Raw genomic sequence first — 24,781 nt, forward strand, 5'->3', positions numbered from 1 at the left:
AATGCACTTTGTGGCACTTGACATAAGCTGCTCCCTTCTTCTGTTTTTTTTTTTTGCAGCATCTCTTCATTATCATGTAGCGTGGTCTGTATGACCTAGATGTGTGTCCACTCCCAGATGTACGATCATTATAATAACGTTCACCGAGCGTGTGCACATTCACACCGCAACTGCGACGAAGCATTCCCATCCGCTCGCTGAATTCCGCAACTTTTATTGCTGACCTTTCCGACTGTCTCCTTGTTGAGTTTTTCCTCTTACTTTGCATTTTGCCACAACATAAACACCTGCTTTTGTCCAAATCAATTCAATGCCCCCACAGTGGCTGACAGCATTTCCCCAGCCCATATTTATCTTTTCACCGTGTTATTTTAATTAGCGGCAGAGCGGCCCCTAAACTGGCAGCACTGACTTGAGAAATATCTGGGGGACTCCGCTCTTATTAAGAAAGCTGACTGTTACTCTGCTGGGATCTATTGAGGAGGGAAAATTACTGCACTTTTGATGACATCTCTAATGCTGTGGCCTGAAGACAATAACACAACTCGGCTTTTTCTTTTTTTCCTTCATTCTTTTTTTTGTGCCCTGAGGAGGACGTATTGCTGTGGCAATGAGGGAAGTGATGAAAGACAATCAATCTCTGTCCTTATTATACATACAATAGCAATAACGATATTCGATTTTATACTACACGATATTCTTACTTTCTTTTTCATCCTGTCATTCTCACCTTCCTCTTTCTTCCTTCACCCAGCTGACTTGTTTTCCCTCGTGCCCTCACTTTATTCCCTTCACACATGATTATCTCCTTCGCCTCATTTTGTTACTCAACGTGCAGCCACCACATATTCTGAGCAAGTGGAAAGGGGAAAATGATTGTATAGCCGAAATGTTACACTGCAGTAGCCCAGAGTAAACCAAAAGCTGAGGAAACCTATTGAGGCATGGCTCTGCAGTGCAGCTGGCAAACCACACCAGCTTGTGTTAAGTAAGAACACTCTCTGTGCTGCAGTTGTGGCAAGAGAGAAGTAGCTGTGAGGACAGTTTGCCTCTTTTAAGTGATCTGAGAAAGTACAGCTGCCTCTAGAGCTTCACTCTAACAACTGACCAGTTGTGTTCATGGTCCATGTAATGGCCGGGTAGCTTTGTTTTCCTAAGAGCTTTGAAGGAGGACACTGTGTATTCAATTGTGGTTAGTGGAGCAAGTTCCTCACCATGTTTCCTGAAGTTAGTTAAGTGGGAGGTTGTTATTTGTGCACCATTCAGACTCTGCAGACTTAATCCTTCTCTCATCCCATCCCTACATTTTCCACATGCACGAGGGTTAGAGTAACGTTTAGGTCTAATTGGCACGTCCAGAGGAGATTTTTGGGAGGTTACACGTCAGATCCAATGAAAATAAGGTTGCTGTCATAAAACTATTTTTGATTGGGAAGTTGTATAGCTACACAAACCACAACAAAACTTATTTACATGCTCTTCTACGTACATAAACTGCTCCACCACCATTCTGAGGCATGGAAGACATTTACTTGGTTTGTTCATGTTTAAACTTCAGCATGTCATGTCTGCTGAAGTGGTGACGTATCATGCTCCCAAGAGGGGCAAGAGGGAAGGGTACAAATGAGAAATGGAACTGGTCCTTCATCTCTGTTGGCAGACTCATCACAACAGCCATAAGAGTAAAGGGAAAATAGTGGAGGACTCAAGATACATCCCTGTGGGGCCCCAGTGTGGAGTGTCAGAGGTCGAAGAGTTATAGAGCCCAACTTGACTGCGGTGTGTCAGTTAGAAGTGTGTACAGATACAAATCCAATACAGATCCAAAGAGCCCACAGTTACTGTAGGTCTCTATTTTACTGGACATGACTGTGTTAAACGCAGAGCCAAGTCCAATAACAGCATCCTCACAATAGGTCCCAGGCTGTTCCAGATGGGATAAGTGTGTGTGTGAGCAGTGCTGTGTTGAACGTATCCTCTGTATTGTGTCGACATCATCTGATAGGCACTGATATATAAATAAAAAGTTGCTGTGTGGCTATTGGGGAGGTTAACAAAAAAGAAGAAAATATGTGCAAATCCTCTCTTCTTGGCCAGCAACCTACCAACCTGTGAATGTGACATGGCCTTGGAGCAGTGAGAAGAGGAAGGAAACAGAGGCAGAGGGGAACAGAGGGCCACAGCTTGGCAATACCAAAGGCAAAGTTGACCTTGCTGACTGAATTAGAATTATTCAAATTCTTGAATCACCTTCAGTGTGCAGAGAAATGCACCTCGGGTCACTGATGTGCCAGCAAACATTACACACTGTGTCCCCTGAAGCTGAGAACCTAGAAAACACAGTGTTGACATGCTGGTTTACTAAAATACTAAAATAGATGACATTTCTGTGTCATTTCTAGTTGTTGGTCTTTGCTAATTTGAGCACCAGGGCACACAGGCAGACATTCGTTCAGCATCTGTGTATCTGTCAGGATCAAGAAATGTCTCCATGTCACATTTCCACGGTCTCATGTATTGACTGACAGTCTTAATAATGGCCCATGTCTGACTCTGGGAGTGGGCAGGGGATGATAAATGTGCTGTGTTGGGGTCGCAATAGTAGGTTAATGATTGTCAAGGGTCTGCAACAAACCCTGAGCTTTTGTGGCCTCCCTCTTCCATTTTGCCAGTGTCAAGTAGTAAATAAATGACAGAAATTGTTCTCCCAGAGAGTTCCATATACATTACTGTGACATTAATGTCCTTTTCTCCTCTCCACCAGGAAAAAGTCCATACCTGATGTTCACAAACCGCCACGAGATCTGTCGCATAGACCTGCTGAAGAGTGCCTACACGCAAGTGGTTCCCACACTAAAAAATGCTGTGGCCCTGGATGTAGACGTTTCCATCAACAAGATGTTTTGGTGTGATTTATATCATCGTAAAATATACAGGTACAAACTCTCACTCTCACTCTCTCTCTCTCTCACACTCACACACACACTCTGTGTACGGTAATATGATTTGTGTGGTCTATAAAAAACATGAATGGCAGTGTGTACAGAGTCAGGACTTCAGTAGTTTGGATAACACTTTTTTCTTGTACTTCTGTCACCCTATTTTTTTCCACTATCCATCATTTTGTCTGCTTCAATATGTCACACCCTCTGGTAGCAGGACACACAAACAAGACTGTAAGATTTCACAAATGTGTGCTTACAGAGTGAAGGCGTTTTAGGAAAGGGTGTACAGTTTGCTCAGTCCTCACTCTGTGATTCAGGTCCTTGATCATGGGTTAAGGTTAAGGTCAAGGTCAAGGTCCAGGTTCAGGTTCAGGTAACAGTATATACACAATGTTGCTACTAAAAATGCTACGATATAAAATGAATCATAACTTTGACTCAATAACTCATTAGGAGATGAGAAAAACAAATTTTTTGAAGCCTGAATATGTGACCTATAAACACACACCCCCAGGATGTCCATATAAGGAGTTGTGTATTATTCCCACAGCAATTTACCATGGGTGCACCTGCGGCAGATCTATGCCGCGTGAGCACTAAGGGTTAATTGGGATGATTAGATTAAGTTTGGGGTTTACACATGACATTAAGATCGAGATACTAGTGTACCTGATTCTATTTATACCTGATGTGTGCCTCTCTGTATGTGGAAGGTTGTGGGTTTGTTTCCCGGCTCTGCTCTGCTTGTGTACATGTGTCCCATGGGCAAGACACTGACGGCTGCACTGGTAGCGTGAGGTGTGAGTGAACGGGTGAATAGTAATGGCAAACTGTAGTGTGAAGCAGCTTTGAGTGGTCGTCAAGACTAGAAAAGTACTACATTAATACAGAGCATTTACACTTCAATGTACTATGTGCTCACTGTGTGTTTAACAAGGTGACACTGCTGCCCTGACAACCTCAAAGAGGGGGGTTCATGCATTCAGTTCACAACACAACTCCACTGATCACTATGGTGGTGACACGTCACATCAGTCTGACATTAAAGTGTGGAGCTGTTTGTCCTTTGCAGTGCGTGTGTGTTCATATTATTGCTTCACACAATGTGTGTGTGTGTGTGTCACTCTAATGACTGGCAGGTAGTGGGAGGGGTCTTCTATCATCTCAGCTGAGCCATATGCTCTCTCCAATTTCACAGCTTCAATAATCACCGCCATTACTTATCTGCACACACAGTCACAAACATGCACATAGCAGATGGACCAATTTGTCTTGATAAAGCAACAACTAAACACACACTCAGTGGCTTTAGAAATCCACAACGTGTACAGTTTTCTTCTTGTTCGTATTTGCCTAATTTTCCTGGTTGTTTGTGGCCTTTTTATCCTTTAATATTTTTTTTATTTAACGATAAAATATAAATGTTTGTGTTGCATGTTAAGCGTATTGACGTTTGTTTACCCCAGTTAGAGAAACAATCAACAGACCAGTGCTTAATCCATACGAATAAAATGTTTGCTTTACAATGGCATTTTAAAGCAGCAAGTGTTTTAGCTCTTTATCAATATTTACAGTCTGCTTCCGTACTATCACACCTACACACAGATTGTGTACTTTAAATAAAAAGTCAAAACAGCAATATCATTCATCAGACAAATGACAAGGTGAAACTGGAACAGAAACAGGATTTTTTTAAGAACTATTTAGCTGTAAATGGCAAGTGTAACTGTAGTAGGGTTCGATGAGGTTGAAAACTAACTAATACTAATAACTAACTAATTTAATAGGTTAAATGTAGCCATAGAAATGTAATATGGGCTTAATCCCTCCAAGTTACATCCTTTAGGGTGTGACAAAGATATGGCAGCTCTAACGTAACAAATCTCTTAAAGTCTACTGCCTGTACTTCATTGTTTCAAAATCTTCTGTTCTCCATTTTCCTCCTTCTTACTTATATTTCCCTTGTTTGCTGTTGTTTTAAGTCTAGTTTCATCTTAATTCCCATGACATGATTGATCTCGGACGTCACACTTTGCAGAGAAGTGGTTAATAAAGGTGCGCTCCATCAAGTAGAAATGGCCGAGCATGTGGTTCCTGCTCATCAGCCCTCACCGCGGCGGTGTTTTTCCAAGCTCATTCGGAGCCGTTAGCATGCTAGGGGTCGATGACTTGTTAACTTCTCGCCGTGATGGAGATGTCTGCTGCAAACAATAATACAGCCAATTAAAGATGCAATCTGCTCAGTCGTATTGGACTCATCTGTCTCTGTCTTATTCCTCGCTGCAGCCTGCCTCCCAACCTGTTCATCCTAGTCTATGATTTACACGGAAGTCACAAGACGGTCCGACTTTATTTTACAGAATGTGTCTTTAAAAATATGTAGATGCTTAATTGTAAAACTTAATACTGATACTTGATAATAAAGTTACATTGTAAATCTCTTGCATAGAAATGATGTGAAAGGGCAGATTTATGAGGCGTTTACAAGTTCCAATGAAATTGAAAAGGACACAAGTTTCATTAACCCAAAAAAAAAAACGTTTTTGTTCCCGATTGTTTGTTTTTTCAGTGTTAGTAAATGTTTCAGCTGAAGGACACTGGGAATAAAACCAAGTCCCTGTGAAAATAGTAGTCAACTGGCATGACAACAACAGTGAGTAATTCTATGGGACGTACCCGCCAGTTGTCAGCCCATTGTTGCACAAGTAATATGAGATATATTCATCCTTGTCCACTTGATTATCTACATTTCAATTTCCCCCCCTGTCTGAGAGACAGGTGTTGTGTCCATGCTATGAACCGCGGGACACTGGATTATCCGTTACATGGCAGCAGCAGGCTTCCTGTAACCTCATTCATGAAGACGTCTGGAGTGGCAAACCGTAATTAACAGCACAATCTGCTCCCGAGTCTGACTCATTCATCTCGACCTCATCCCTAATCTCGCCACCTATACCTGCCTCCTCTGCGGTTAAGCTGCTCCTCCCATTCCTGCTGCTCTGACCACCTCTTCAGCTGTCAGCCTCGGTTTCACTAGTCACTGCCACAGGATTAACACTGATGGTCAAATGATGGCTCATTTCATGTGACAGCAGCATGTGAACACATAAAAACTTCATTTAAAACTTAAAAAAAGAGCAGGGACACCAGATCCGATGTCATGTGGTGACGCATCCAGGATGTATTTTAATACCAGGTGTGAACAGTCGTACTTAACTCATTGTGTCAATACAAGGTCGACAGGGTCTTATTTTATTCTACTTATTTGTGATGATTGGGAGCAGGTGGAGACATTTTCTTTCCAATCCTCTCAAGGTTTCCCTGTAGTGTCTTATTTTCCAGGCTTTATGTGTTTAAAACAATTATGTTCATTGTCAGAGTGAACTTCACATGGAAATGGAGAGGAAAGGAAATAATAAGTATAAGAGAGAGTTCTGCATATATAATAGGAAGGGTGACAACACAAAAAGTTAGTCAGGATGTTTTGTCAGTCACTGGTAGATGAAGACGGACTCGTTTTCTCTGGAAGAGGCTGGTTAGTGGGTGGTTTGAGCTTGTTATAGAGGTGTTAGGTTTGGGTGCCCCTGACATGGAAGAATACCATGTCTAACTAGGTTTCAAAGGCATATGGTGTGCTCCAGTCTGTCTTTACAAGAAAAGGAATCAGAAAAGATGAGCAAGAACAACTTTTATGATGGATTCTTGCTGTCTGTTCATGGGGTTTACCCCGCCATCATTTCCACAACACTAACTTCCACACCTCTTCTCTATCATCCACCAGTGCTTACATCAACAAGGCCAGTGACGCATCGCAGCAGGTGACGCTCATCGACTCTCTCGACTCCCCCGAGGGCCTCGCAGTCGACTGGGTCCATAAGAACATCTACTGGACCGACTCTGGCAACAAGAGCATCTCAGTTGCCACGGGAGACGGCATGAAGAGGAAAGTGCTGATAGCCACTGAGCTGAGTGAGCCACGGGCCATCGCAGTGGATCCACACCAAGGGTGAGTGGGGAAAATTTAAGAGTGCAGTGGTTTTTGTAATGATGGTGCAAGAAAAGCTGACTGATGACCGTGTGGACGGACAAACACGCCTGTGGTCATTGTCGCAATCCTTAACATTTCAGACACCGTCATTGCTTGAATGGGTTAACAGCCAGTGTTATTATGAGGAGAGACACTTATCTGTGGCATTAAGCAGCTTCACACTTTACAAACGTCACTACAGATGCAGCATTTTTCAGTTATTTCAAACTGTCCTTGTCCCAGTATACAAGCACAAGTGGGGAATTATCTGTGTTTATGGCAAATGGTGTATTTATATATCGCTTTTGTAGTCGTCTATTCTTGCTTGAACACGACAGTTCTGACATTCACACAGCGCATCGATGTGCTGCATATTTTCTATCACACATCTTTCATACTAATTCACACACTACCGACACAGTCATGCAGGAGCCAGGAATGGAACCCCCAAACTTCCAGTGCTGGGAATAAGTTTCTTGCCCAAGGAGCCAGGAACCTTCACCCCATGAAGTGTGTCTGCCTTTGTTACACTATTATGGCAGCATGTGTGACGATTATAAAAAGTAAAAAAAAAGGCAAACTGAACCCCAGCTAAGCGGAGGTCAAGACTTGAAAAAAGGTAACAAAAGGATTTATTATAAAGAACCAAAAACTAAGGAACACAAAGTCAAGCCATGAGGATTCCAACAAAAAGAGCAGAGGCTGGCCTGGCTTGCTGGCAAAAGTCAGAGTCAGGAGACTGAAAGTGAAAAAGAAACACTAACAGTTAGTGGACGGGAAAAAAAAAAATACTAGTTAAGCACTGGGGGACTCTGATACCGCGTGTGGAGGCAAGACGTACTAGCGAGGAGTGAATGCAAAACCACAGAATATGAAGCAGCGGGCGATGATGAGATGATGGGTCGCAGGTGTGTGACTCAAAGACTCCTCCCAGCAGACCGACCAACCGCCTGAAACACTAAGCCACAAACGATTGATACAAGAAATGGGAAACGGGAATCAAACAAAATAAGAATATGTCCCCTTTCAGCTTGTTATTTGTTAGCACTATTCCAAGTCCACCTTTGTGTCCTTGACAGTCCAAAAACATGTATCTGCCGCCATGTTGTTCTCACTGTTGTCTTCCTCTCATGTATACTGGCTGGGAAATGTGGAGTGCCCTGTACATCATAATTTAACACCTGATTGTATTATGTGGACGTGTTAGTCCAACTTTAAAAAACTACTACAAACTACTTATATTCAGTACATACATATAACTCCAGGCTTTCATAGATGCCTCCTGAGCACACACAGTTTTAGGAAGTTTACAGAACCTGCAACTGTGATGTTAACGTCTGACCTGTCAGTATATGTTTCCACAGGTTTATGTACTGGTCAGACTGGGGAGGTCAAGCCAAAATTGAGAAGGCTGGGATGAATGGAGTGGACCGTCAAGTTCTGGTGTCTGAACACATCGAGTGGCCCAATGGAATCACCCTGGGTGAGTAAAATCATCAAAAGTTGATCGAGAGACAGTGAATTCTGCCATCGCTGGGAGCTGAGAGTTTGAAGACGATGTCTCTGCAGGTCCATCAAAAAAAATCAACGAAAATAAAGAGAAAAGAGATGATAAGAGGAGAGGAGGGGGAAAACAGCCAAAGCTGAGAGAACAAAACAGTCAGAGGTCTTTGCAGCCCCTGAGTAGTTCTTATTGTTGTGACTCAGTTTGTGTCTGGCTCTCATCAATCAAGCCCGGCGAACACAGGCCTCTGAATTAATAAGCCAGACGCTATGTGCCATCGATACCTACCATCACTCCGTTCAACTCCCTCCGTGGCCCGAGCCAATTTCTCTCAGTTGCCCTTGCCTGAGGAGAAAGAGAGGCACGCGGTTAGCCACCCTCTGCGGAATTGAGGTGTCGCCGCATCTGTATGAAAACAAATTATTTTTTTGACAAAAGGTGAATGAAAGACTTGACAAGCGGCGCTCTATAATGCTGCGGGAGAAGAGGTGAATTATTTTCCCTCAGTCATTGATTTTTGAACAGGTCAAGCTGTGAATGAAAATCACTCTGTAGTTTCTTTGTTTTCTCTTCTTGGCATTCCGTTGAACATGGATACGTCTTTAATTGACTTAAGCGTATAATCAGATGCCTGCTCTATCAATGGGAAAGTCATTATTGTTATGTCAATGAGACAGTGTTGACGACTGCTATTCAAGTCTCCTGGTGGTTACATTGTCTGAAGATTTCTGATTTTTGCTTTTAAAGATGCCCCATTTAAATGTTTCATTTAACGTGTCAAAACATGTTTTCATACAGATGTGCACGTCGTTTTTTTTTATTATTTGACAGTTTTAAAATAACGAGTGTCAGTTTCAGACAGGAAGTACATGGAGGGAGATCTGAAATCTTGCATGCTTCTTTTCACATTTAGACATCGACATACTGTGCGTAAGTGCTCCGTACGAGCAAAGCCGCGCTGAGATTACGTCCTTTGCTGTCAAATATAGTGCAATCTGCATACACTCAGCTAACCGCCCCGCTTTACCGTGGCCCGCAGCAAAGGCACAAGAGTCGTAATTTAAACACTATCCGAGACTTTAACCTTTAAAGAAGTCCGGCAAGAGTAATCAGTTTGCTCAAGGGCACGTGTATTTTTTGTCCCTCAGCAAAGAAGTCAACCAGCAATATAACAATCACATCTGTGTTTTCTCAGCGCAGGGTCTCAGCTGTCATGTCAAAGAAGATTGATGGTGTAGCTACTGGGCCATTGCATTCACACACATTTCACCCTGTAGGTCTGACTTCTCTCTCCCTCTCTTCATCCGTCTCCCTTTCTTTCCCTCCTCTCTCGTCACAGACTTGTCCAACAGGCGTCTGTACTGGGTGGACTCCAAGCTGCACCTGCTGTCCAGTGTGGATCTGAATGGAGACAACCGCCGAGTGCTGCTGTCCTCCCATCATCACCTGGGACACCCGTTTGCCCTCACTGTGTTTGAGGTGCGTGAGAGGCTGATGTGACTGATGTTACAATGAAGCCCTTATCATGATATGATGAATATTATAGGCGTATCTCACAGTGCTGATGCTCAAACAAGGCTGTAAAACTTTATGACCTTTGATTTGATATGTTTTAACTTTGGCACCATACCAATGTTTTGATGTGATTGCCCGTAAATGATAGATAGATGCAGTGTGATATAGGTAAACACGTCGAAGGCAGAACATTTCATCAGATGCATTATTGGCCTGCTTGTGATGATGCCGCCGTTTAAATTAAGATTGTTTTGCCGGTGGCATCTGTCCCATTAACATAATCCCGCACATGTGCACCAAATGGGTCTCGGTCCATAATACTGTGTATTAAAAATTAAAGCTATATCGAATGAATTATGCAGCCTCTTTTGGCAAAAGGGTGAAATGAGTTATAACTAGCTTGATTTAGTGGCTCAAATGAAGCTATGTCCAGTATTTAAATAGAAAATGGAGGAATAATAACCTTGAAACAAAGTGAAGATATATTTTGTTCATTTACTTTTCTTTGCTGGGACTTGGCATGGAGTTCCTGCAAGCAGTTGGCAGTGATGGTGCGAGAGATATCTACTTAAAAGTTAACGCAGATGCTTATGGCCTTATTCGACCTCCAGTAGATGCTGTAGATACACACAGACAAATTGGTCTGGCCGTATTTTTTTCCCTGCCGTTCGTTTGTTGCCCGTGTGGTTTTGTGTTTCTAGATTTTTAGTAAGTCAGATGTAGGCATTGGATATTCGTTTTTGCTGCTATAGTGATATGATGGATGCACACTTTGACACAGGGATTGCCTGTGATGTAGCTTGTTTTTGTATGAATCACATAGAAGTTCAGAAAAATTATGTGAAATAAGAAATGAGTGGAAACTGGTGGTGGGGTTTGTTTACAGTAGCAGGATTCACCTTAGAGGACGGTTATTTTTACATTACATGTCATTTAGCAGACGCTTTTATCCAAAGCGACTTACAATGGAATTGAGTACAATCAGCCAGGGGTGGAATCGAACTTGCGACCATGATGTCTTTCGCACACAGGGTAGGGTCTTAAACACTGAGCCACTCCACCCCCCTATTTCAAAGTTAGTGAGTGTGTGGAGTCACAGTTGAGTCCAGCAATCAATGAAACTAATTTGAGTGTATTTATTGCGGCAGGAGTAAGTAAGTAAGTCTGTTAGAGCCCATCCAATACAGAAGGTTTGAACGGTGGGAAAGAGAAGCAGAGGAGGTGAAGATGAGAAGAAGAGAGAGAGGGAGAGGGGAGGTGAAGCATGTTCCGCGCCACACACTGTGATGATGAGAAAGAAAAAGAGGAGAGGGGACATCCATCATCTCCAGCTGTGTGAATGTGTGCCTGTGTGTGTGTGTGTGTGTTTGTAAGGGAGATGAATAAAAGCAATGTTTCAGGCAGCAGTGAAAGTTCATCCCAAGAGATTAATGGCCCTCAGCTCTTCTGCGCTTTGTTCTGTTCTGCTTATGATACTGAACAAATTAAAAACCTGTTAATGGTGCAGCAGGTAGTCCGGGTCCAAACAGGAGCATTTTTGGCCTCAGAGTCTCCATCCATCTATCTTCTACCGCTTTATCCTCCACATGAGGGTCGCGGGGGGTGCTGTGCCAATCTCAGTTGACACTCACACCTACAGTTAACTTACAGTGTTCAATTCCTATCTAATCCCCAAATCTGCACGTCTTTAGACTGTGGGAGGAAACCAGAGAAAACCCACGCACACACAGGGAGAACATGGAACCTCCATGAAGAGAGGCACTTGTTTCCGACAGGGTCACAAACCCGGGTCTTCTTGCTGCAAAAGCAAGAGGGCTAAACACTACACCAACCTAAATAGGCCCAGTCATGACATGTGAAATAGAATTTTGAGAACATTTAACTCCTCTTAAACTGAACAGAAGCATCATCTGTTGTACAATTGAAGCCCGAGCTTACAATTCCTGCTCTTATCGCGGCACGCGCTGTTATTTAAGACCTACTCCACCATCCAGATCACATCAGATTCATTTGACTATCTCTCCTCATCACACGTTGTCAGACTGGCACGACCCAACGCGGTGTCATTTATCTAATCTCTTGTCGTATTGTTTCACTTTTAAGCAGCCTATTAACATATTCATATAAATTGTACTGCTTTTTTTTTTCTTAAATCCTTCCTCATTCTCCACACTGGATTTGTAGTTAATTCAAGATGAAGATTAAACAAAATTTTTGTTTTTTTTTAATGAAGTGTGGGTGTACGCCACAATTAAGGTCAATTTCAAGTTCATTTAAATCTTATGGATCTTTTCAATCCTTTGGATCCTGTCCCCTTAAGGTGATTGCATCAGTAATTTGTGCAGTTTATTATTGTCCACACTTTTTATGGATACCACTCAGAATGGTGCTATTTCTATGACTAATTATGAAACCTTTTGTAAAGGGAATTCCCCTTTAAAGTATCATCTGCCGTCTTCATATTTGTGCTGATGTGTTTTTTTTCTAATGCCACATAGAACAGACATTGATTTGTACGATATATCAAAGTCTTAAAAAAAATGCTAACACCAAACAGACTCTTACAGAATCCTTCCAGTCGGTGTCCAACCCCCCACCCAAGTCACAAAGCCCTGGGGAAATGTGGATCACACGGACGCGCAGAGAGGAACGTTTTCTCCTTCTCTTGCTTTAGTGTCATTGCATTTTTTTTTTTTTCTTCCTTTTCTTTGTTTGACTTGAGGGAATAGGAGAGAAGATGAGATGTGTTTGGGCGGAAGAAGCCGAGAGGAGGGCGGTGACTGAAAGACGTAAAATATGATCAGGGAGACAAAGAAATAAGATGTTAGGGCTTGTGTTTATTCTTCTGCCATGAGCTCCAGCATGCAGGTTGTAAAGCATCTGCATCCTCACAGGTGCAGCAAAATGTGGCCGTGTTTGCCTCGACTAAATTAAAAAGACATTTTGCGAGAGTTGGACAGTTGTCAAAGTAAAACACACTCTCACAGTCGCATAGGAATAAAATAAAAAGTGCAGCTAAAGTGAATATCCATGAAGGTTTAAGCATGGTTGACAAACCACAACAACATTACAGTCGGTGGCGGTGTGAAAGCAGAGGTGAACAGAAGATTCCACAGTAGTATTTTATAACATGGGTTCATACAACAAAGGAAACACATGAAAGTGAAAAGTTTGTGTGCGATTGTTTTGTTTGAGCTTTTATTTGTAGGTTTCTGGCATGACAAGCAAAGGCACGTCACACGGATGTGGCAGTCAAAAGGCCTCGGCGTTCGTTCTTGTGGGACAGCGTCATGACAAAATCATCAAACGCTTCTCTCCCCTTATCACCAAAAACACTCCACGTCCATTTAGATACAGCGCGCGCCCATCTCCTTGACAACCACAGATGGACCACTCTGAATGAAGTGAGGCAAAGCTGTGTGATTAGGGGGAGCTTGTGCTCGCACACCTGGTTTATCCTTCCACACATGAAGGGTTTACCTTGATCGTACAATGAGGGGCGCTGACCCGCTTTGGGTCTGCAGTGCTTTCAAGGGGTAACAAAAAGTAACAGATGCTGTGACTGAATGTTAGAAGGAGAAGAGCAGAGGAAAGGCTTGTCAGAGAGACAGAGAGAGAGACATCTGCAGAGAAAGGAGGCAAAGGGAGCAGCGAAACGATAGATATTTGAGAATTGTGTTATGACCATGGCTGATATTTGTCTTTCATTGTTTCAGCACTGCTGTCACACGAGTAAAGGTTATCAGAATCTGAGAGATGGGTGATAGGGAGCACAGTGAAAGATGGAAGAGAAGCATCGAGAGAAAAAGGTTAAGTCGAATGATAACCGAGCACAAAGGGAGAACAGGGATTACAGCTCGACCATACACAGGCATGCACATGCAGCCATAAATACACACACTAGACAAATCTGTGTTTGGATCCATACAGGTTCTTGACCTTTGGAGGAGACCATAAAACTGTAAACACCATCTCTGCTGAATGAAAAAAAAATACAAATGGGAGCCAACACGACCTTTTGTCTGGCACACACTTATCTCCTGAAATGTTCTCCTTTTTTTTTTTTTTTTTTTTTTTGGAACCTGCCCCCTTGATCACAGCATCTCCGTGTTTTTTTTTTCACTGTAATTCTCTGTTCTTTTCTTAATTGATGTGTTTCCAGTGCAGATGAAGCAATCTGCGGTTGCCATAGAAACCGGGCACCGTAGTAGAGTGGCGTGAAGAGGGCTTTTAGACAGATGACAGGAGAATGAGAAAGGATCATGAGTGAATAACCTCACATGTCTACGCCTGCAGTATTTATTGTTTTATGTCCGTGTAAATAACAGCAGCAAATGGCGGAACAAGTCATTATAATTATTTAATTTTCTACACAAAGGTAGTCGGTTGTATGAGTATTTCACACGCTCCATTAAGGAGCATCCAGTGGGTTGCTGATCTCTGGTTTCTGTTGCATGAAGCAAATTGAGCGTTTCTAATGGTAAGCAGCCGGGGTTTAAACTGCCCATCTCCCACTCTAGAGGCAACCGCTCTTACCACAAGGGGGCTATTTACAGCAGGAGCTACATGACTGATTTATGCATTCACTATTTAAGTGTCATTCCCAAAGTGATCCAACCCTCATTGGTTTATAAGGCATTAAAAAAAGATGACAGTTGCAGTGCCCTCGTGCGGCGCCGCCCACACAATTCATGTATTTCATACTCATCCATCCATCCATCCATCCAAAAGAAATCATCTCTCACGAAGGGCATTCTACTAAAAAGCACATCCCTGATGTCAGCATAAACAGGACACGGTACAACACAGAATGCACTTCAGAGCTACAAAGAGTGCGTGGGATGATGTGCTTTTGTCAGCATTCGGTTGATATCGTATTGTGATTCAGTAGTAATGATCGTTATGATGTGGTTTTCCTCCTTAAACCAAAATTGAATGACACGTTGAAACAATAACCCACAAGTCTTTTTTCCCCTGCCAGTTGGTCAGTCTGTTATTTATTTAAGGTGTAACTAAATTCTTTTTGTGTTATTTACTGTTTCAGGTGCGACTTGTTGGGAAAAAAAAATCTGACCTCTGGTCAGACACCAGCTACTGCTTTAAAATGTTGCCATTGCCTTTCTTTTATTCCACTCTTGTGTCAATGGTACATGGTATTTGTTTTTTTAAGGTCATGTAAACACGTTAGTCTGACTTAAATTGAGTAAGTCATACCGGGATTATGCGGTTCATAGTCCGATTACTCCTGCTTGTATACACTTAGTGAGACTGGAGTCGGACCCCCCGGTCTTTGACCCAGAAGTTTAAGGAGACAACGTATAAACTGCAGTTTAGTATCACAATTAACATGTACAGCAGGTACAAAACAAACATACAGAACCACAGCTCGAGCCATCTCACCATTTGGTGTTTGTTTTTCTGTGACGTAAAGCTCAACAGGAAACTGATTCAATATGCACTAGCTTATAGAGAGATACTGCGCCACCTACAGAGGCGGAGTCACACGTACATGGTCATTAAATGTATTTTCTCCTCCGCATGTGCACTCGGACACGGCGAGTTGTCCGGTTGCTGGATTAGACTGTGCATGTAAACGCGTTGACTGAGCACCTACGGTGAGGATAAACAGAGTCCGGTCAATTTTGTTTTATCCTTTGCTCACTCAGTGTTGGCTGAGCTAGTGCTGTAAGAAAATAAAAGACAATGCTGGGCCAAAGTGAACAGAACACAGCACAAATGTGAGCCTAAAAATTAACGAGCTTCAAATGAAACTGAAAAAAACCCAAAACTGATGAGTAGAGAGAATGAAGGTCCCACTCTGTCTCAAATCCTCCAGGGCATAGTTTGTACACAGACAGTTTGTTAAAAGATCCCCCCAATAAAAACAAAGCTGAGACATTTGTGAATTTAATTGAACAGCCTTTTTTTACAGTGTGCTGATATTTTTTCTGCAAGCTGCACAATGTGTTCACTTACACTCTTTCATCTCTAAAAGCAAAATCCCATATGACTCCCTTGTGCAAGTTTTTTAACAATCGCTGTTAAAGAGATGAAAAGCAAATTCATTGTGTTAAATGTGTTGCAGTTGTAGCTGGATAATAAATTAATAAAATGTTTCTGAAAAAGCGTAAGGGTTATTTGTCACTCTATTAAACTTACACTGTACTATGTATTTATGTGTTTGTTTGTTTCCAACACAGGATCACATATATTGGACAGACTTGGAGGACGAAGCCATATACAGTGTCAACCGACTGACGGGACACGATGTCTCAAAGGTGGCGGAGCACCTCAACAACCCGCTGGACCTCATCGTGTTTCACGAGCAGAGGCAGCCGAAGGGTAAGACGTGCACATGCAGCGACAACACAGAAGACTAGGGGGGTTTTTTATCGCTTAATGGAGCTAATTTGGAGTCATGGGCAGTAATCATGCCATGTGCCATCATGTAAGTGTGTACACATCACATTTCTGAGCACAGCTCCATCCAACTGGAGCAGAGGAATGAATAGATGGAATAAGTGACAACACCGGGGTGACAGCGCAGGTCTTCTTAAAGGTCGAGTGTGTACAAATTAGCGACATTGTATTTATTGTAATTATTGTAACACCGGCTCCTTTGCTCACCCCTTGATTTCCCAAGCACATCAGAGAATTGGAGTGGTCTTCACATACCAGCGAGGATGTTGTTCTTCTTTGATTGCGTAATGAGCTTCCGTTTTAAAATGGGAAACAGACAGTCAGGTCAGGCTGCTGTAGAAAACATGGTTGTTCAAAATGGTAGAGTACCTTTCCCTAAAGTACATAAAAAAGGTTTATTCTTAGTTTTTTATTTTATTTTAGAGCAATTTTACATTCAACATACTTAGTAGTATATTCAATTTCAGGCTGTAAATCTTCCTACACACTGGACTTTTACACGATTGCACATAGACATAGACAACATGACAAGTACCAACACAAAATCCTAATTCCTCTCAGTTTTGCACGTCTTAATACCAGAATCTGGAAATATTAATGTGTAGACCAAATAACACGTTTTGTTAGGACGGCCCAAAACAACAAACAACAAATAACCTCATACATGGAATTCGATTGAAAAGTGCTGAGCACATCAAGTGCCAGTATCTGTTTATTCCCACGTGTGTTTGTGTGCAATTTGCTGCTGCGAGTGCTGTATGCTTTTCTTGTTTTCTCCCCTCACTCTAGTGTCTCAGTGCCGGTTGGGAGTTATTTGTATTCTCTCATTAATAAATCAGGATTTCTGCTCAAAGAAATATCGCAGAAATTAGCATGTTCTCTCTAAAATGCCAACAAGTCGTAAGAACAAAGAGGCCTAAAAGTGTGAATTAAATATTTGATGAAGCAACTCCACACTACGTATGTGTCTGAGGAGCGGGAATATTTGATCAAATCTGGTATCACCTTTAATTTGTCTGTAAATATGGTTGAGTACGACAAAACCGAAAGTCATCACATATTACACCTTCCAGATATTTTTTCTCACCTTTTCTCTCAATCCTTATGTCCTACATTTTTTTTTTTTATATCTCATCCAATGTTTTTGCTACTTTTTCCTCTTTTGCCCCCCAAGTCCTCTCTTTTCTTCTTCCTCTACTCTTCTTCCTCTGTCCCTTTTGTCCCAGCATGAAAGTGAAATGTGTTATCATTGTTGGGTCATGACATGTTCAAATGGCTCCATTTCGTCTTAATTCGAAGCAGGTGTAAAGTATGTTTGAGGCTTAGTTTCAGCAGCTCTTGACCCAAAATGTTTTGACTACTCCATTTACACCACGTCACCCTGCCACTAATCCCCCTGTCTGTCTTCTTTTGTCCCCGCAGCCCCAGACACGTGTAATATGGGGAGTCTGCCCAACGGTGGCTGTGAGTATCTCTGTCTGAAGGCCCCTCAGATCACAGACCACTCCCCCAAGTACACGTGTGCCTGTCCTGATGGCATGGAACTAGGACCAGACATGAGACGCTGTGCTATAGGTGAGTCTGACACACTGTGAACCCATTAATCACACAGTGTGGATGTTAACGTAGCAAGCTGGAGGAATTCACTGGGAAATGTCACATGACTTCTACATCAGTCACTGAAATGATAGTGTCAGACTATGATGATATTTAAGGGTTCCTAAACCTACACATGATGAGCTGTGTAAAACTATTTCTTTACCAAATCAATTTCTTTATTACGGAAGAGTGTTAAGGCCACATTTAAAACATGTTTTTGAAAGATAGTTAAACAAAACAACTACAGGATACTGAGGAAAAAGTCTGAGAATAAAAGTCAGAATTCTGTGGGAAAAAGTCAGAATTCTGAGAATAAAAGTCAGAATTCTGAGAATAAAAGTCAGAATTCTGTGGGAAAAAGTCAGAATTGTGAGAATAAAAGTCAGAATTCTGTGGGAAAAAGTCAGAATTCTGAGATTTTAAAATGGAATTCCACCAAATTTCACAAAAAGTGATTTTTTTAATTCCGACTTTAATCTCTGATTTATTCTCATTATTCATGCCATTTTATTTATTTTTTTTAAATGTGGTCCTAATACTCTTCTGTACTTTATAAGGGGAATTTCAGCACTACATTTTGTTTTATCAAATATTGAGATTCCCGTTTGAGTAATAATCCCAGACTTGTGCACTGAATCCTTTTAGAACATTAAACATGTACAGTAAAAGTTGTAAATAACAAGTATTTTGTTGAATAAATCTGTCATTATATTGTTCATAATATTTGTCTCAAACCATAACAAAGCCGCCTTTTTACTATAGGTTTTGTACAAATCACATTCTCACCAGTATCAGCTGTGAACAGTGTGAGTTATATCCCACAATCCTTTTTCCATTGATTATAATGGACCCAAAAGTCGATTCCTTTGGTGCGTTTGATACCTGTGCTGACAGTAACACAATTTTGTGAAGTGGGTCAGGGATTCCCTGAGCTTATCTGTGTTCCCAGCCCATGTTCATTATTTCTCTGACCTATTTCACCGCTCTGCCTGTACGCCTGCCTCGCTACAGTCGCTACATCAGTTAAGTGTTTATCCTCAATGCATCCTCTCTGTTTTGCACTTGATGTTTGAGCAGGTGAGTTAAAGGGAGGTGCTGACACAGAAAACGAGTGCGGCAGACGATTATATTTAGGCCACTGTTCAGTGAGTGGATCTGAGGAGAGAGAACATGGTGATTAAGTGAACAATTAGAGAGGGGAAGAGAGTGAGAGAGAGAACATTTACACTCACATTTATAAAAACCTTCCTAATGTAGTACAGGCATTTCTGCTGAGAGTTGGTGATTGTATGTCTCTTTGGTATCCTGCTTTATGTTGCTATTTTGGAACATCTATTAAAACCTTGAGAAATAGTGTTTGCAATTCCCTTGATAGCACAAACAGAAAGGCATGACCTTTGCATATGTGGTTTTTGTAATATTGATGCACATTAAAGTAATAAGAGGGAGAGTTGGAGGTGAAAAAATGGTGGTGAAAGTGACAGTGGACCAGAGGAGCCATGTTATCTCTTAACACAAAATTCACTGGTCACATTTGTTACAATCTTTTAAAGGAGGCAGTTTTGCAACATTATAGATGCCAACAGCTGTTAAAAAATGGAATCTGAATAAATAAGATAATAATAATAATAAGTACTGTCATGAAACACCAACAACGACCGACTTTCAGTGCAATTGTTTTTGTTTTTTATGTGCAATTGAAAAATTTCAGACCTGACAAAATGAGTCCCGGAAGCTGAAAAGTTTAAACTCTGTTTAAACTGCAGGATCACGTCGTACTCTGTTTAATTAATATATCTGATTTCCTTCTTCATGCTGTCTATTGATAAATCAGCAGAAACTGAAGTGAAAATCATTGTTTTTATTTGCTCTGCCAACATTTGTGTGTAACTTTTTCTTTTGTGCAGTTCGAGCCAGAGCAACCACAACAGCTGCTCCGACAACCACAACTCCCACCACAACCACCACCAGCACAACAACTACCACAACGGTAACCACCACCACCACCACACCTCCCCCTACCACCGGCACCGCCACCACTGTGACGAGCACCACCGGCACCTCTGCAGCGACCACAGTCAGACCCGCAACCAGACGCCCGATGACAACGGCCTCTCCTCAGATCCCCAGAAGAACGACCACTCCGCACACTCGCACCTCCGCCGCCACGGGAAGAGAGGCGACCAGACTCAGCAGCACAATTCAGACGTCGACCACCACCCACACGCCTCTGCTCAGCCCAGTGGCCCCAAACAGCATTCAGAGAGAGAGCAATGGCAACCTCTCCCACAGAGGTAAAGATCGTGTTGAGCTGGAATGGTGCACGGGAATGTGAGTTTGTGTGAAGTAGATGTGTGTGTGTGTGTGTGTGTGTGTGTGCAATTACCACAGATAACACCTGCCATTAACACAGCATGGAGCTGGAAACCAATACTTCAATACCAATACTATCAGTTTCTCCTTCTTTCTGTCTCTTTCACTGTCAGTCTGAGTGAGGACACTCTAGCCCCTTACCCTAACTTTAACCATCACAACTAAATACCTAAACTTAACCCTTAATCTTACCCTAAGGGGTTTTGTTTACGTGTAGACGGCGAATACGCTACTTTAGGGAGACGATGACGTCATATTCCCGCCTCTCTCTCTCTTGCGCTGTCATTCATTCATTCATTCAATGTTTGGAGATGGTTGTTTGACAGTTTTACCAGCTACTGTCAATGAAAGGTAACTAAAGTCAGTCTGAAAAGACTATTTCCCTGTCTTTCCCCTGGCTCGGCTCATTCTGTCTCTGTTATTATATCTGTAATGTGTACGACGTCTTCTTCTCTGTGTTTTGGTGCAACTTACAGTTCTGTCGTATGAACTGCAGTGTTTCGAGTTACCATCTACTTCTTCTTCTTTGCTGTTTTCAAAGAGTTCCCTGTAAACACGGCATCTTTTCAGGAAATATCTCCATCCACACAGCACCCCTGAAACGATGCCGAAGAAGATCATTTACACTTCGTGCCGTTTCCGTCTGGACGTGGCCTCAAAACCAGGTCTTTAACAGTCTGAAAAAAAAGGCTAAAGTTGTAATAACCCGCCAAAATGTTGTCGCTTGCATTTGGTTTCTACCTTTTTCCGTCTTCACGAAGATATACATGCAACTACATGCGTGAGTGTATCTCTCGGGCTGCTTGCTGTTGGTCCCTGATGAGCAGCGTGTAACAGAGCTGTCAGCGCTAACAAATGACAGTCCCCTCCATTCTTGCCTTGCAACTCTCATCACTCATCCTTACTTTCTGACAGCCTCTCTCACTCTCTTTGTCTCCTCGGTCTCACCCTCTTAGTCTCTCCTCCTCCTCCTCTCTTTCACTTTCTCTCCTTGGCAGCATTTTTTTTTGTTCTCACACCAACCAAGCTTTACTGGCGCGCAAGAAATAATACTAGTTTACAGTTTGTTGCCCAGACAGACAACAGCTGAATAAAACGGCACTAACAATGGCTCAAAAAGCCATGCTTAGACGTAAATGGCATTTGGAAGCAGAGGAGAATCTTTGACAGCGGCACACAACCGAAGCGCCGGGCGCCACATGCTGTATTGTAATTTGCAGCTTTCTGCTTCTTCTCACCTTTGCTACATGGAGACATTAAACAAGAGATGCTCAGACGTGCGAAGATCAGCCTCTAAATGCATCACTGCAGCACTGTGCTCTCCAGGATTGTTTTGATGCTAATATGATGTAGTTTACTGCCCAAAAGAGAATAAAAGTAGCGGTTACCTTGTGGCTGTGCAGTGTTTGAACTCTAGTTTTACACTATTGCATTTACAGCAGAGACTTTTCCTCATTATATTGTAAAACCAGCAAAGCAAGGTTTAATGATGAAAAGGTAAACAGAGGGAGAGGATCGGGGAAGGATAATGAAAAGTTTTAGATGAGTGTGAGAGTCGGGGGCAGGGACAAGAGGAGAGCAGGGAAATGAGGCAAAGCAAGGAGTAAAATGAAGTGTTACATAAAGAGGTTAGAGTGTGAAGCGATAAAGACAACATAGAGGAACAGGAGGGAGCGTGGAGGGAAAAGGATCAAGGCAGTCCAGCCTTCGAGAGGTGGAGATGGCAGTTAAAAAAAAGACAATCTGTTTCGGGGGAAACGGCATACACAATGAGATACACGAAGAGATACAGGATAGGGGAGAAAAGCAGTGAGCAGAGCAGTGACAAAGTGATTTTCTGTGAATAAATGCCTGCTCCAGATAGTCGCATCACTTTAGTGGCCTGGGTTTTTCATTTGAAGCAAGAGCATGTTTCCTCTAGTCTCTGAAGTTGTCAGCCTCCTCACCCCACCACAGATGCTCAGATGAGAGGTGGAGCAGACACGGCTGAGAAAATGGGGCACGAACAAGGAAGGCGCTTCTCCAAACTCACAGGCCATGTGTTATAATTTCTAACTCAGTGCACACTGTCAAGTTTGCCGGCATCAGCTGTTCCACATGTGTGGCGCTGCAGCTGGCACAGTGCAGCAAGCGAGAACCGGGAGATTAAAAGAAGACAAAAAAACAGCTGGTGCTGATGCCAGTAACAGTCATCAATCTTTAAGCAGTAGTGGACAAGAAAAGACTGTCTCGCTGTTAAAGGATTAGTTCACAATTAGAGTGAGATTTCTCCCAAGGCACTTCCAATGTGCAGTAAGTGATGAGAGGCAAAATCCACAGTCCTCTCCCTTAGCTCGAAAGCAAGTTTTAAGTTAATCTGAACTTAATGAGGCTCTTCAGTTTGAGTTAATTAAATAAAGCAAGGTAAAAGTTAGTTATTTAGCAGCCCATTCCCCTACTGTACTATCTCACTACTGCAGCCTGGCACATAAACTCTTATCGGCCTTTAACTATGGAGGACTTGTTTTAATAAAGGTGTGCAGCAGATGAGCAGTGTGTGCATCTGATATTACGATTCTCACAAAATGACTTGCAATAGCTATTATTGCAATGTTTAAACGCATGCCATTTTCATTTCAATAACAAAAGACATTTAGTTGGATGTCAGGAAGCAGCGTGGGATCATGGGAATCTTAATCTTCGCCGCCGCTGCTGCTGCCAGTGACAATCTATCAGCGCGACTCAAGGGGTTTTGTTCTGGAAGTTGAAGCAGCATCCATCATGTAAATATGGATTTCTATGGATTTAGAGAGGGTTGGAAAAAAAATGTGGCTAATGGCCATTAGCGGCTAACGGATAATGTTGGCTAATGCACTCGTCGACTAAATATGTAACATTAGTATTGTATTCGTATCGTATTGTTTTACATATGTTTCACATTTTAATGCAGAACTGACAAAAACAAATTGAATTTTCACTTTTTTTAATTTTATTATGGAATTATCCATGGAAGTTGCACATCATTTAAAAGAAAATAAAAATGCCTCTGTGAACTCAGAACATAAAGAAATACAGCAGCTGATAATGAAGTCTCATCGCCCGCTGTACCTCTTTATGTCCTCGAGTGTGTTTTATTAAAAAGGCAATTAATTATCAATATATATGCCTTTGCTTTCTCCTCGTTGGATGAGCCAGTCATTAAGCACAGCCAGTGCTGTGATCTGTTCTTTTAATCTTCTTCTTCACTCGACTTCATCACGGCCGTCTGAGCGTCACACTGCGACCTGTTGGTGATGCTTGTGATAGTAGGAGCCGGGTCAGTGTCAAAGGTCGACTCTGACCTGTTGAAGTGGTGTTTTAATACAAATGTGTCCTGGGTTGCATGATGAGACAATATGAAGACAAGCCGGAGAAAAAGAATGTTTCCACACAAGGTCACAAGGACATCCAGACTGTTTTAAGCCTCACGTCAATAATGCATTTCTTTCTAAATCTAGATTTGTTTTTGAATCCTGTCGTGGAACAATATATGGTGTGATGTTTTTTTCGGAAATTGCTTTTTTTTCCCCCCCCCTCGTCTTCACATATAAGTCATGAATGTGATTCATCAGCATTTCATTTGCACATGCTCTTGTCCACAGTCCAAAGTGAAATCAGACGTATTCTGCGCCCGTGTTTTATGTAAATATGTTTTTATAGCATAATGCCGAGCTTTCTCTATTCTTTTCCTTTGTGGGGGATGATTTTGAAACCAAACTTTGTTCACAGTTTTCTGATTTCTTGTTTTCTCTCCCCTATGCTTTCCAGCTTCAAGTGATCACTATCTGATAGGCAACAACATCACGGTAGCTGTTCTGGGGATAGTCATTCCTATTGGTGAGTACTTTCTGGTTAAATTTGTTGCTTTTCGCCTGCCGGCTTCTCCCTCCTTGCTACTTCGTCCCTGCCCGTCGCTCAAGTCCCGCATGTTGTACCTGTATGTGAGTACTTGTGACCTGTGTCCGTCATAGCAGTGATATTTGACGGCTATACGGTAGTAATGATAGTTTTGTCAGGTTCTATCCATCAGCACTCAAGGCCTCATTATTCAGGGATGACCAGGCCTTTGCATTTTTTATCATTATTAACAAACAAACAATTAGAATTCATGTTTTCCTGTCACGTCTGACCAGCTAAGTTATGTCCTGCTCCCTGACTGATCATACAGTTCGCTCACGCTACGATAAGTTCACTCCTCTGACCCAGCAGACTGAGAATCTTTTACACATTAGCGAAAGGTGGAGGAAAAGAAAAAGACACATTAATGAGATAAAACTGTGTTTTTGACCCTGGGGCAGTGGAAATTTTAAAGTTTAAAGTGGGAAAAATATTATGCCATTACACACAGTCGCTGAATTAATAATGTTCAGGCTCACAAAG

At 42.1% G+C, this 24,781-nt stretch overlaps 1 protein-coding gene across 4 annotated transcripts in view; it reads left to right on the plus strand.

Moving 5' to 3' along the window:
• The window catches only part of lrp8 (low density lipoprotein receptor-related protein 8, apolipoprotein e receptor), a 158,365-nt gene that overhangs the window by 127,460 nt on the left and 6,124 nt on the right, over nt 1-24,781 (plus strand). For all 4 annotated transcript variants that reach the window (XM_044044077.1, XM_044044078.1, XM_044044075.1 and 1 more), the window contains exons 10-17: nt 2,765-2,936; nt 6,727-6,951; nt 8,337-8,455; nt 9,816-9,955; nt 16,192-16,333; nt 17,834-17,986; nt 19,918-20,304; nt 24,170-24,238. In XM_044044077.1, the coding sequence (XP_043900012.1) occupies nt 2,765-2,936; nt 6,727-6,951; nt 8,337-8,455; nt 9,816-9,955; nt 16,192-16,333; nt 17,834-17,986; nt 19,918-20,304; nt 24,170-24,238 (1,407 nt within the window). The remainder of the gene's footprint in view (nt 1-2,764; nt 2,937-6,726; nt 6,952-8,336; nt 8,456-9,815; nt 9,956-16,191; nt 16,334-17,833; nt 17,987-19,917; nt 20,305-24,169; nt 24,239-24,781) is intronic.

The sequence above is a fragment of the Solea senegalensis genome, linkage group LG14 (genome assembly GCF_019176455.1).
Source record: "Solea senegalensis isolate Sse05_10M linkage group LG14, IFAPA_SoseM_1, whole genome shotgun sequence".
Lineage (NCBI taxonomy): Eukaryota > Metazoa > Chordata > Actinopteri > Pleuronectiformes > Soleidae > Solea > Solea senegalensis.